The 13,876-nt window shown below is 35.7% G+C and overlaps 2 protein-coding genes across 2 annotated transcripts; one reads left to right on the top strand and one right to left on the bottom strand.

Moving 5' to 3' along the window:
• Positions 1-7,310, bottom strand: LOC125855175 (acyl-acyl carrier protein thioesterase ATL3, chloroplastic-like). Its single transcript, XM_049534858.1, has 5 exons — positions 7,048-7,310; positions 5,495-5,595; positions 1,924-2,033; positions 541-636; positions 1-451 (listed from the first exon to the last, which is right to left on the bottom strand). The coding sequence occupies exons 1-5, from the start codon at positions 7,245-7,247 to the stop codon at positions 332-334; spliced, it is 627 nt and encodes a 208-aa protein (XP_049390815.1). The 5' UTR covers positions 7,248-7,310; the 3' UTR covers positions 1-331.
• A 1,182-nt stretch (positions 7,311-8,492) lies between these two features.
• On the top strand, positions 8,493-13,454 carry LOC125855166 (PHD finger protein At1g33420). The gene is made up of 7 exons (XM_049534849.1): positions 8,493-9,117; positions 10,010-10,136; positions 10,461-10,676; positions 10,820-11,437; positions 11,552-12,404; positions 12,599-12,711; positions 12,789-13,454. Exons 1-5 carry the CDS (start codon positions 8,781-8,783, stop codon positions 12,369-12,371), a joined length of 2,118 nt encoding a protein of 705 aa, XP_049390806.1. The 5' UTR covers positions 8,493-8,780; the 3' UTR covers positions 12,372-12,404; positions 12,599-12,711; positions 12,789-13,454.
• The last annotated feature ends 422 nt before the right edge of the window (positions 13,455-13,876 follow it).

The raw sequence follows: 13,876 nt of genomic DNA, 5'->3' as shown, positions 1-13,876 counted from the left end.
TTAAAAGTACACATTTCAACTAATCGAAGAAAAATGTGGTTAGATATTACAAGGAGTAAATTCAGAAACTACAACAACATACCCAGTGTAATTCCACAAGCGGGGTATGAGGAGGGCGTTGTGCACTAACTTTACCCCTTACCTTGTGAAGGTAGAGAGACGAGGACTAAATTTAACATTATTAAGAATTGAGGGAGCAAGAGTGTTATTAACCAAGCAAAATACATACATTGCTAGATCTTTTGGTTCAGTATCGAAATAGACCAAATTTTCACTTCAGAGGAAAATGTTTTGATCAAAATAACTCTTCTGGATTTTGTTGACAAGCACACTAGTTAGATGCCTCCTGGCGAAGGAACTGAACAAATTTTGCTCTGAACTCTGATGGAATTCGGACAGGACGGTAACTTTTATTAAGCCACACTGCTATTCCTGTTGCCTCTAAGATGGGCTGGAAAAAAGTAGTAACAGAATACATTAAGATATGCAAGTGGTTTTGCTCCCCAAAAAAAAAAAATGGCGGTAATAGTGGTAACTGACCTCTTGATCTGGAAGCTTGAAGATGAAGTGTTCGAAAAACAACCGAGCAGCTGAAGAATCAGATATTCGTGCTTTCACGACGAATCTATCTCCACTCTGAACCAATGATGAAAGCAATGAGAACAGGCAGGATAACACAAATTTCAAGCAGTTGTGTTCACGTTTGTAGTTATAAGAGATCAAGCAGTTCTGTTTACTAAGGTAATATTTTTAATCTGAAAAACTATATTCAGTTGACAACACTAACAAATACATGAACCATTAACAGAATAAAATTCCTGATCATATAGAATTCCAGTCCATGACGAGGTAAATACTGAGATGTAGTACCACTATGCCAAATGTCAAAAGCACTCCCCTCCGATCCTCTATTCTTTATCATTCTTATGGTAACATTTGGAGTGAGGGTAGAAAATATTTGAATTCGACAAAAGAATATCATACCAGGTCAAGATAACCAATGGGACCAGTAGAAAGGCAAGTCAAATAAATTGGAGTAGCAACACCAAGTACACAGCTGCAAATGTTCAATGGTGTGTTTCAAAAAAATACTAGAAGCAGTTGTTGGCTGCAGAAGTCTTTTCAATAAACGTCGTATTTTATGCCTTTTGAGATATTTGATAATCAAGGCTGCCTCAGGCAAGTTAGAAGCGTAAGGCTCTTGGGAATTAATGCAACATGACAGAGGAGTTCACAGATATTTGATCAAGTAAGCTGGAAGCACAATTTCTTAGTCTAATGAATAACATTTGTGCATCACTTAGCGACAGAAATAGATCAGAAATTCTCCCTCAGGTAACCAAAAATGGTTTAGAAAAAAGAAGCTCACGTCCCCACGTAAATGACTGAGTCTGATAGTACAGAACACAAGGTTCGTTTGAATAAATTGTCAACTTAGAGACAGATGATAAATTTCTAACATAATAGTTTGATTTAAATTGTAGAATAATCAATTGAAATGCCAAATAACGATTAATAGAATGTAAACTAATACCTATTTGTTTGTACCGACTCCAATTCATGGTAAAGTAAAAGTTTCTTACTCAAGAGAAAGGTCAAGTAATTAGAGATAAACAAAGACATTGTCCCAAGTAATTTGGAAAGAAGGGAGTGTCACATTATAATCAGCTGTAAAAAGCTTCATTTGCCGACCCATCATCCATTTGACCTTAACCTTCTAACTATGCTTATCCAAACTTCTCACACTTGAAATTGAGCATTTTAAGCCTTCTTCATTTCAATATGTTCCAAAGATCTATAATTCATATTCAAAAGCAAAGTTTTGTGCCACGAAATTTAAATTGAATAGGACATTTAACCAAGGTCTAAAGATTCTGGTTGCATATTAATTGGTTCTTAATGATGTTTAGATGAGGGTCATACCCTTAGAGGTGCTAGATACTTAAGTGACAGCTCTGTTAGTGCTAGTGCATCACCACTGCGTGCCACTTCATCAGCACGTATACCAATCCTTTCTAGAAGCTCATGACGACCTGTTTCATTTATTGAAAATAAGTCATAACGAACAAGATAAGTTATATATTATCATTTGAAAATCTTTGATATGGACCATCATATCCAGTATTATGTAATAGACAATGAGGTAGGTCCTTATACAGAAGGAGACTAGGGCAACAATCCCAGAATAACTTCATATTGATAACTACTTGGGTGTTTGGTATGAAAGGAAAATATTTTTCAATTTTCTCATGTTTGGCTGGTCAAATGATTTAGAAAATATTTTCCTTAAAAATGAGGAAAAATGACTTCGTTAATGGAAGTAGGGAAAACAAGCTTCAAAAGTGGCATTTCAAGTTTATTGTCTCTTCCCTACTCACCCAGCACCCCCAACCCCCACTATCCTTGAAACCCCACCCCGCCCCATCTCACCTCCATAATATTTTGCTAGATTACATAAAAATATTTTTGAGATAATATTTTTTTACCTACTTACCAAACACTAGAAAATAAGTAAGAAATCTACTTTTTCCAAGAAAATATTTTCTAGGAAAACATTTTCCTTCATACCAAACACACAACAGCTAATTTTTTTTCTTGATCAGATGTAATGGATGAATGCCTTCCCTCTCGTAGATGAGGAGCTGGAAAGAGAAACCCAATAGTTACAAGAACTGGGAGCCACAACAATTGTCAAATGAACCAAATTCTCTAACTTGGACACCACACAACAGAGTGAACTTTGCTGTGAAGTACATCACAACCCTTTTGGACATGGAGGAGATTATGGAAAGCAAAAGCACAAGAAATTGTTGCGTGCTTCATCTGGATATTGCACGTGCTACTGGCCTAACTTAACACAAATTGCAGAAAACGGGAATGATGCTTTCTGCGATATGTTACCCTGCAAGGAGGGGGCAGAAGATAAAAATTATCTGTTTCTAGTTTCTACGCTTCTCAATGGCCTCACAGCTACGGAAGTTCCTCCTAAGCATTTTTAATATGCAATAGACTATACCAAAACAGTGAAGAATCTACTATAGTATTGGAAAGCAAAGGACTTGGCATAGAACAAGAATATGTGACACAGTGCCAGTTTGCATCTGGTAGGTGTTTTGGACAGAAAGGAGTAAAGAATTTTTAAGAGCAACTCAGAAAGCATTTACAAGCTTAAATTTAAGATTTCTTTCTCTTCTTTCTGGTGTAGAAATGATATTATATGATACAGAAAATATGATAGAATTGCTCAGTTTTTCAGTAGATAGTACTGAGGAAGCAGAGGTTTAGTAACGCGCCATGTACATATGCAAAATGCAATACAAGCTTAGTGCTATTTTTTGAAGCAGTAAAAATTAGCTACTTTTTGAAAAGGACAACTTTACTTGAGGTGAAAACCACCTTCTGGATTATCCAAAAAATATCAAATTGTTTCAAGAATATCCATTTTCTCCAATCTCCATACTCATCAATTTGTTTTTACTATATCATGAAAAAGGTCAGACCTTTCTGAGCATACAAAGTTCAAACCATTAAAAGATCAAACCTAGCTCTACTTTTGCCCCATTTCCACAAAATACTATAAAACTGCAATAGTTGCCATAACACTCATGTGCCATCAAATTAGTCACTTAATTTGAGTTGGAAAGAGTACTTATTAAAAATGTGAAAATAATCAGTAAAGAAAAGTACTACACAGAAGTATAACTTTCTCGAACTCTTTCCGCTCATAATAATCAACTAAAACAACTATCACCTTTTGGAGTTCCATGATCTGTTCTTAAGTTATCTAAATATAATTGTTTGCCTCTAGCAATGTGACACTGGGTTATCTCTTATTAGTTTCTATTTAACTGGATGGCTAAACTGTGATTATTTTTCTTTTAACTGTTCTTTTAGGTCAAAGGTCCTGATCATATTCGAATTTTTTTTTTCTTTGGTAAGGTAAAGTTTTATAAATGTAACATACATCAAGTGTATGCTGTTATAGAGAACAGAACACATCAAAGGTAGTCATCATTAACTGTGTAATGAGCTAAATAAAGTCAACCATGGCCTTCCACATCCTGAGTATAATGTATGTTTGCCATGTTGCTCCAAAAAGAAAGCAAAGAAATACAATTATCAAGACTAGTGACATTCTCCTTGTTGCCTTCAAAAATCTCTAGTTTCTCTCTTTCCAAATAATCCACCAGATTGTCTGATCATATACTAACATTATGAACAAGTAACTGTTCAATTACTTTAAGCTTTGAACTCAAGATTCTGAAGGATCTTATTTTTTCACCTACAGATTCCAGTGAACTCTGTCTGTTCTAGCTAAATTCCATACGCCAAAATTTGTAATAACAGTAGTATACTGGCTCCATTTTTGGAATTTAGCATGAGAAACTCTGCAGTTGTTAGTTTAATACTTTCTTTATAAGGCAAGTTTAAATCCCTCAAAGTATTGATCTTGACATACATATAGAGCTAATTTAAGTCATTTAAAGTAATGATCTTGTCAGTACCCTTCAATTAAAATTTAAGTTCCTGCTTTCCCTTTTTCCTATTTCTTTTTTCCCATGAGAAGGAGAAGGGTTAGTGGAACAAAGCAAGGATGTAATCAATAATAGTGGAGGAACTAGAAAGATCTGATATAAATTTACAGAATTTTAAACAGAAATTTATATTGATTATTAAGAAACTCAATTTGTATACATAGAGCACGCACAACGTAACAGGCCTTATTACATTGGAAAGACTTGAATTTGTATTATCCTTGGTTCAGTATCACGGGTATTCAGGTAATGATCCATGACAATTACTTAACATTTTTTTTTTTTGATAACCGAGAAATCCGTTTGTGACCTGCCCTTTGGACCAATCAGAGCCTTCTAAACTCGGTGGATAATGGACCCGCCTCTCTACCCTTCTCCACTTAACAACATATGAATAGACATTATTAACTTCTTTGTTTGATAAGGATAGACATATTATTAACTTAAAATTATCTCTAATTCGGAACGAGAGCTACTAACTGAGCAAAATTCTGGCAGAATAACGATTTGGCAATCAATTATGTTCACATACAAATTGGATATTGGCTTTATCTTTAGTATGTGTAAACGCAAGATTCAAAGAGTCATTGACCACATAAGTTCCCTTCAAATTTGGTATTCAATATGTTCTAGTAATAAGCAGAGCAAAGGAAATCCTATTCATTATCCAAATTTTGGATGACATCATCTCAAGTTATTGAGAAAGAAAACGCATTCCATAAACAAGGGTAACAGATGATCTAACTATAGGGTCACAAAGAAGTAACATAGAACAGATACAGAAGATCCTTTTACAGTAATTTCTAGTTTTCTACTCATAACAGTTGCCAGAAAATTTTTCTCCCTTGAATAAATCTTTTTTCATCAAAAGGGAAAAGCGCAGTTTTTTTTATGAATGAAAGCACATGTATGATATGGTAGTTGTAAACTGAAGTACAGATCAAAACCATAAACCTTACCATGTTGGCAATAGCTTGCATAAGTAGCATTGTTTACTACACCATACTGATCCAATTCATAGTCCCGGACTTTGAGTTCAACTTCATGGAACTCAGCCATTCTGCAAAGCAAGAGCAAAAGGTAAGCTCATGTAAATAGGAAAAAATAGACTATATCAGTGAGCAAACTAAAAACATCAATTCTTGCTGAAACTTAAAATGAAACTACAAGAAAGGTGAATCCTATATAACACTCGACACAACAAGAATCAAGGATTTTCCATTTTTCTTCCCAAAATAAACTTTTTCCAGAAATCTGAAAGGAAAAATACATTAAATTGAATCAATCATTTGCCCTCAATTGTAGAAATTGAAAATGCACAAACCCTTCATTAAGATGGAGAAAACATAGGTTCTAATCAAGTTCAAACCTAACAGAAGCTACAGTAAAACCAATCAATCAACTATATCTAAAGCTCAAACTAGTTAAAACCAACTACATAAGTGCTCTGCCTATTCAGTCAAAGTCTAGTGGACACATGCCAATAAATTCAATATTCAGAGAATTTGATCATAATTAGACTAATTTACCCTAATCGTCAACCTAGACAGCCCCCATCCTTCATCCAAAGCATGATCGGGACTATGTTTTGTCACATCGGATGAATTTGAATGGAACTATAAGTTGCTACCCGAGACACCTTTCTATATTCAGTAACAATTTGATTTCAAACTTCCCATTTTACGAGATCACCCTGACACCTTTCTATATTCAGTAACAATTAGATTTCAAACTTCCCATTTTACGAGATCACCCTGACACCTTTCTATATTCGATAACAATTTGATTTCAAACCTCCCCTTTTACGAGATCACCCTAAGACACCTTTCTATATTCAATAACAATTTGATTTCAAACTTCCCATTTTACGAGACCACCTTGAGACACCTTTCTATATTCAGTAACAATAACTTGCCATTTTACAAGATCACCTTGAGACACCTTTCCCTTTTCAGTAACAATAACTTGCAATTTTACGAGATCACACTAAAGACACCTTTCCCTATTGGGTAAAAGTTTTGACTTCAAACTTGCCATTTTCGAGATCACCCTGAGACACCTTCCAATATTCACTAACAATTTGACTTCAAACTTGCCATTTTATGAGATTACCTCGAGACATTTTACTATATTTGGTAAAAGTTTGACTTCAAACTTGCCATTTTACAGATCACCTTGAGACACCCTTCTATATTCAGTAACAGTTCGACTTCAAGCTTGCCATTTTACGAGATCTCCTTAGACACCTTTCTATATTCCGTAACAATTTGACTTCAAAATTCTCACTTTACCAAATCACATTTCTATATTTAATAACACTTTGACTTTAAATTTCCCATTTTACTAGATATTTACAGCCATACAATATATATATACATACACACAGACACATATATAGGTTAATTAAGATCACAAACTTTAAAGGTCTTTCTTTGTATCCATAAACTCCCTGCCTAATCAAATACTTCAGATAAACTGGGACTGATGGAGTAAGAGATATATACATACATACCCTTGGTTACCTTTGAGATCAAATGCATGAGCTTCAAAACTCCTCAATTTACTGACGGATAACTGTAAATTTGGAAGCAGGAGTTGCCGGTGAGGAATGACCGGTAATGTAGACGGTGGCCGATGATTCGGCAACAGTGAGTTCCCGACTGAAGTGGATCCAATGCTGCGAATCAAAGGGGAAGCGAGGGATTGAGACATTTGTGCCCTCCAAAAAATGGTGAAGAATTTGCAGAGGTAGAACAGACGGAGATTAGAAGAACTGGGAAATTTGTTTCAACTTTCAAGTATGTGTAGGGGTCTTGGAGCACGTGATAGGCTCGTGACAGCGAATTGGCAAAAACAAGGTGAGCTCAAAATGTGTTGTTTAGGTGATGCTTCCTACTTTCTAGGACGGGTGTATAGGGTGGCAATTTGACGTGAATTTGGATCGATCAAAATGAGTTGAGTTAATATATTATTATATGTAAATTTTTATTTTTTTTATATTGATAGTTTCGATAATTATATGTTTTGTTTGAGTTTTAGATATAATATATACATAGTTTCGAGAAGGTATTGATATATTTAATGTAATGTATATAATGTGTATATACATAAATGTATTCAATATATTTATGTATAATTTAAAAAATAATGAAGATATAATTATACCTTAATTAGGTGTCCTTTTGTGACTTTTTGGTACCTATTACATAGCCAAACAAAAAGGGAGTCATAGAGAAAGGGGAAGAGAAAGAATGAGAGATTATGTAATTATTATAAAATATAGTAAAATTTTAATAATATGGTAAGAAAATTTGTCTAATTAGATAATTTTTTCCATAAATTAATAAAATAATATTTAAATATGTCTAAAGTTTATTTGAATAAATAAAAAGTCATAACTTAGCTCATAAAATTTAACTAAATTTTTTATCAAAAAACCAATATATATACATATTTTCGATATTGGATAAAAGATGATTTTAAAAGGAACATCTAAGTAATTTTTCATGATATCAAAATCACAATATTAAATTTTTTTAATTTGATATCTACCGTATCATCGGTATATAACCCCCACCAAAATTTCACACATTCATTCACCATTCAAATTCCAAGGGCATACCTGTCATTTAATATCAATCTCTATCTTCCTTAACAAGAAAAAAACACCTAGTATTTATTAAATAGCACTATCAAAAGACAATTTAATTACGATTTTCCCAACCACCAAAGTTCTTGAACCTTCCTCAAATGTCCCTCCAATTACCCTTCAAGGGTATTTCAGTCAATTCATAATACTTAATCTTATTTATAGTATTAAAGATATTTATTATTTCACTCTTATCCATCCGTATTCCTTAATCCCTTTAACTTTGCTAAACCGACTTTAAAATTATTATTTTTTCTCTAAATATAAAAGAATTTGGAGAAAATAAAATAATATAAAAGTACAGAAAAGCCCCAAAAATTTTACCAAACCCTAATTTCTCACTCCGAATTCCGAAATAAACGTTCTTCAAGACTTTTTCCCTCCTCTCCCCTTCTTCTTTTCCTCTCTCTCTCAACAATACAACTCCTCTTTCCCTCATCCTCTCTGTATCTCTTCTCTGTGGAATTTTGCTTATTGATAGGATAGTAGACGTCCGATCTGTGAGTATTCGGTTCAGATCTGTGACGAGGATTGAGATTTCCGACCTCACGCGCCGAGATCTGGGTGATACGCGCCGAGATCAGTTTAAAGGAGGTATGGTAGTGAATGGTAGGCCGATGAAGAGGTTGAAGAGGAGAGTTACGGCAGACCTCAACGACTTCCTTACCTTCCCCGACGACGGTAATACCGCCGGTACGGGACCGTTCAGGACGACGGTGAAGGAGTTTTTATCGAAACATGCGCTTTTGCCGCCGCCTTCTTCGTTGTTTCCTCACCTTCTGACGTGGCAGATCCTCTTCCGCGTCGGAGATCTCACTGACGGCGACGGTAACGGCAACGGCGACTCTTCTCCGTCTGTTGTCTGCCTCGATGTTATCGAAGAAGACGTCGCCAGATGTAGATCCGTTTATTGCGACCAGTGCCGAGTCGTTGGTGAGTTTTCCCACCGATAAATTAAATCTGTTCATACTAATTTTGGAGGTGTTCGCCGGACTTCCGTTACGTTCGATGGACTCGATAAATCTGAACCGTCGATCTCATGAAATCAGAACCGTCCAGTTGTCACTCAGACTTTCTATTAAAAATAAAATCTACTAAAAACTGAGCTAAAACAGCGCCAGCTCACATTGATCCTTTTCTTAATTAACAAGTAAAAAATATTAATTAATTAATTAAAAACGTGGGGTCCAATTTAGTGTGGGTCCTTCTGAGTTGATGATAATTGATAATTGCTACAGTCAGTTCTCAAAGTCTTTTCTGTTGAATTTACAGATATAACCTTCCTGGATGAAGGGAGGAAAACGACTTGTACGTGTCACTTGTATAGCGGACAATTACGTAATTTTTGTAGGATGTGAGCCTCATTCTACTTGTTAGGCACGTTCTTTTATTTTGTCTTTGACCAAATTGCCTTGACTTGAGCAATTGTATGATGATGTGGCATGATGACGACGTTTGTGAAAATTGTAGTATGGGAAAAAATTAAGCTTTTTTCTTGCGTACCTAAGCAAAAAATATTATTCTAAAGCATTTGTATAATCTGGATAACTATTGATGGGAGCTGTGGGTGGTTGGGATGGGGGGTACGAGGTTGAGATGAAGTTGAGGTATGTTCGAGGATTGAGATAGCTTATTTTTCGAGAACTAGTCATTAATCTAATTATATAAAGTTTTACAGAGTAATCACCAATATAGAAGTACATTACAATTTTTATAGATGAAGTTGACATATATTTGATAATATCTTTTTGTAGTTTGGAAGCAAATTGAAGAATTGAAATATTTGGTTGAATTGTGTTCTTCTCTTATTCTTGTTGGTTCATAGGTTGGAGCAGTAATCCAGTTTGTGCAAAGCGTTTCCATTTTATTATTAAGGCTGATGGAAACTCAGTTGGGGGTTATAACAAATCCTGTGCTGGGTGTGGTGAAGCCCTTCACTTATCCGAGGCTAGGTAAGAATTTATACACTTTACCTTTGAGTTTTCTTTTTTAAGTTGAAATTGTTCTTTTTCCTTTTTGGTGTTGCTTCATATGTCATGTTATTCATATGCTAAATGTTCCCTCTTTACCGTCCTTCATGTGTTTCCATTGAATTTTGTAATATGAGTTAGTCATTTAGGAAACATGTTGGGTAATTGAGATAGATTTGTGGATCTGGTCTGCAGCTTCAAGGTTGCTTTAAATCCTCTTGCCAATGGCTGTGAACTTTTTTATTGTGTATCTTGATCTTTGTTTTATTGAAAAATGTGGGGCTAAATACATTAATTTGTTGTCAGGTGCAAGTCATGCAATCATGTCATGACCGCAGAAGATGTTGAAGATTGGATGTATCATCAGTTAGAGGATACCAGTCATCTTCTGCATGGTGTGATTCATGCCAATGGCTATGGACATCTTCTCAGGGTAAACGGTAGAGAAGGTGGATCCAGGGTGCTTTCTGGAAGTCATATAATGAATTTCTGGGATAGGCTCTGTAAAGTCCTTGGAGCAAGGTAAGCATAATTTGTATTAGATGTTATGTCGTTGGAATAATAAAATTTGACATGTTACCCCAAGTACTGAAGGCAATATTCTATAGTTTGGTTCTCCAATGAGCTATATTTGATGATTTAGTCGTGTATTTCTGTATGATCAGAAAAATCAGCGTGATGGATGTTTCAAAGAAGTATGGTTTGGAATTACGCCTATTGCATGCCATCACAAAAGGTCACCCATGGTATGGTAAATGGGGTTATCAGTTTGGCGCTGGTAGTTTTGCTCTGACTCAAGATTCTTATAGACAAGCTGTAGAGAACCTTTCTTCTCTGCCCTTGACCATCTTTCTATCTCAAGGACGGAAGCCTCGCACTCGTCTGCAGGACTTGATTTCATTTTATCAGTCCTTGTCAGATAGTGAACTTGTAAATATTAGAGATCTTTTTCTTTTCTTAACTAGTTCAATCCGTGATGCCCATAAACCTGGCTCGGGAGCTGATGAGGCCACTTGTAAGAAGCGTAAAACTTGCAACTCCAAGGTCTTATGTGCATGGACCAGTACTGACATTTTACGTGTTGAAGAAGCAATGTTTAGAGTGCTACGGGCTGTCTCTGGGCCCAATTGGGTGAGCTGGCGTGCTCTTAGAGGTGCTGTGTGTAAAGCTGGCCCTCCTGAACTCCTTGATTATTGCCTAAAGGCACTCCATGGAAAGCAGGCAGCTGACGGACTGGTTGTCAATTCCCGCAGCGTTTCTGGTTCTGGTGCTATGGAGTATAAGTCAGTAAATCCATTCTTCTTTGAGAACTCAATATTTACAATTTTGTATAAGTCACATTGTGTGCGTTATAGTTTTTTTTGCTTTCTCACTGAATTTTCTCTGACTTGATGCAGAATTGAGCGTTGCAACCCAATGGTTAATGTGAATATAAATGAGAATGGATTGCCTTGTACTCCGAACCTCCCATCTGAGGAACATCTGCGTCGAGATCTGAAGTACTTGTATGATTGCATGCTAAACCCATCAACAATGTCTAATCATGTTCCCTTAATCAAAAGGGAAGTGGCAGTTGACTCTGCTACTACCGTTCTTGATTGCAAGCAATTTTTGAAGGTATATCAGCCTGAAAGATTCTTGCCTATCCCAAAATCAGATGCAATCCAAGTGCTATGTGAGGTGGACATCATGGAACAATCTGATGTACATTCCAGAAACCCTCCTCCGGAATTATTAATTCTCCCCTCGGATGCTACCATTTCTGACTTGAAGGCAGAGGCATCAAGGACATTTCAAGATGTATACTTGATGTTCAGAAGATTCCAAGCTGATGAGCTAGTTGGATATGGTGGTGTGAATGAATCTACTCAGGTCAAACTCCTTCTAGGATCTGCTGAATTTGTTACAGTCAGAGGAAAATTCCTGGGGAAAAATGGGCTGAGTAAGTATAGAATGGAAAGAGGAATGGAGAGATGGACTGTAGATTGCTTCTGTGGAGCAAAGGATGATGACGGGGAGAGGATGTTAGCTTGTGATGTATGCAGTGTTTGGCAGCACACCAGATGTGCCGGTATCCCCGACTTGGATGCTGTTCCTGCCAAGTTCATTTGTCTTAGGTGCAGATGTCTTAGTAAGACTATGAATACAAGCGGTAATTGTAAGGATGAATCAGTTGCTGGTGTGGGATTAGGGAAGAACCTGGCTCATGTTGTCTAGTGCGTGCTGGAATTTTTAATAATGCTGTAATATGTAAGTAATCTATAAACTTATATAAACAGTTTCTTGGGTAGACAACAAAATCAGATAAAAAAGATAAATAGATTTTCTGAAGTTGTCTGGCATTTCGTAACTTAATAGATATCAATGCTATTATACTGTAAAATGGTCATTGTCATTTAGATGTCAAACTAAAATATTTCTTCTTCCTGCCTTCTTCTTTGCAGGTGGGTTCAATAATTGAATTGAGACCATATCAAGCATATAATGTAAATACCAAGTCTTAAGTATGGCTTTGGAGAGTTGTGGTGTATGAGATTGGAGGATGGCTCTATTCGAGGTATATCTACTGTGTTATACATAGTGCATGGTCTGTACTATAGGACTTCTCTCATATGTTACTTGGTGTTTGTGCAGTAAATGGGGGTCTCAGTTCTTGCTTGCATCATTGGTGCTGAGAATATTTTGCAGAATCTAGGATGTTCATGGGTGAAATTTTGAACTACTAGTCTAACTTTTAAAACTTGGAAGATCAAAGATGTTGTGATCAGCCAACTCCCTCGTAATCAAAGATGATTTTACGATGTCTGGACTTCTATATGTGATTTTTGAAATTTTGCTGGTGACAACACAATTCATCTTCTTCCTGAGTTGTGTTTCCAGGATACAGGCTAGCATGCTAATGAGGACTAGCCTGTGCTGCAATTAACTGAATTTAGACAAAGATAAGCATACAGGGAGGGTTTATCAAGTTTTTCAACAAAGCGTCATTTAGCTTCTTACAGTCCAATGTGGAGACAAACAAGTGCTGTCTGAGCGTTGATAGAGTTCACAAGATACGTGCAGAACAATCGTGCTGATAATGTATATAATTCCTTTTCTTTTTTAAATACCCTCGATGTCAAAGATGTGGCTTGAAGCAAGTCGTTTCTTGTCGTGGCAAGCCAAAGAATGTAACTTTGCTTTACATTCGAGGAGTATTTTTACAATCTTGTGTTGGTTGAGACGTGTGTATCTGTGTGAATTTCTAGCCATATTTACGCAATGAGGACTAGCCTCTACTCAAATGTCTTCTCTCTATTTAATGGATTAGAAACAGTGGAACAATGCTTTTTCCTTCTTCAGAAATTTACATTATGATAGTGCTTATGTTGGCATTATGAATTTCAAGTCTTGTTTAGGCTTTAACCTTGTTTATTTTTTAATCAATTGTGAATTGTCTAAATCCGCTTAATATTTTACATCATCGAACAAAGTGATACAATTATCCTGAGTTTGTGTAGGTTGGTTATCATTTTCGTAGGAGTAGTTGGTTATCATTTTCGTAGAGAAGAGGAAAGAACAATATCTTGAAGATGGAGTTACTCTTAATAATATGTTCAAAGTATTAAAATGTTCTTTAAATTTGTTATCTTAAACAATTATTATGTCGAAAGTAACAATTAACGAATTGAAAAAAAATGATATTTAAAAATAAAAAAAATAAAAACTATAAAGGAAAGTAA

Source organism: Solanum stenotomum, chromosome 2, assembly GCF_019186545.1.
Source record: "Solanum stenotomum isolate F172 chromosome 2, ASM1918654v1, whole genome shotgun sequence".
Classification (NCBI taxonomy): domain Eukaryota; kingdom Viridiplantae; phylum Streptophyta; class Magnoliopsida; order Solanales; family Solanaceae; genus Solanum; species Solanum stenotomum.
This window is presented reverse-complemented; position numbering and strand designations above follow the sequence as displayed.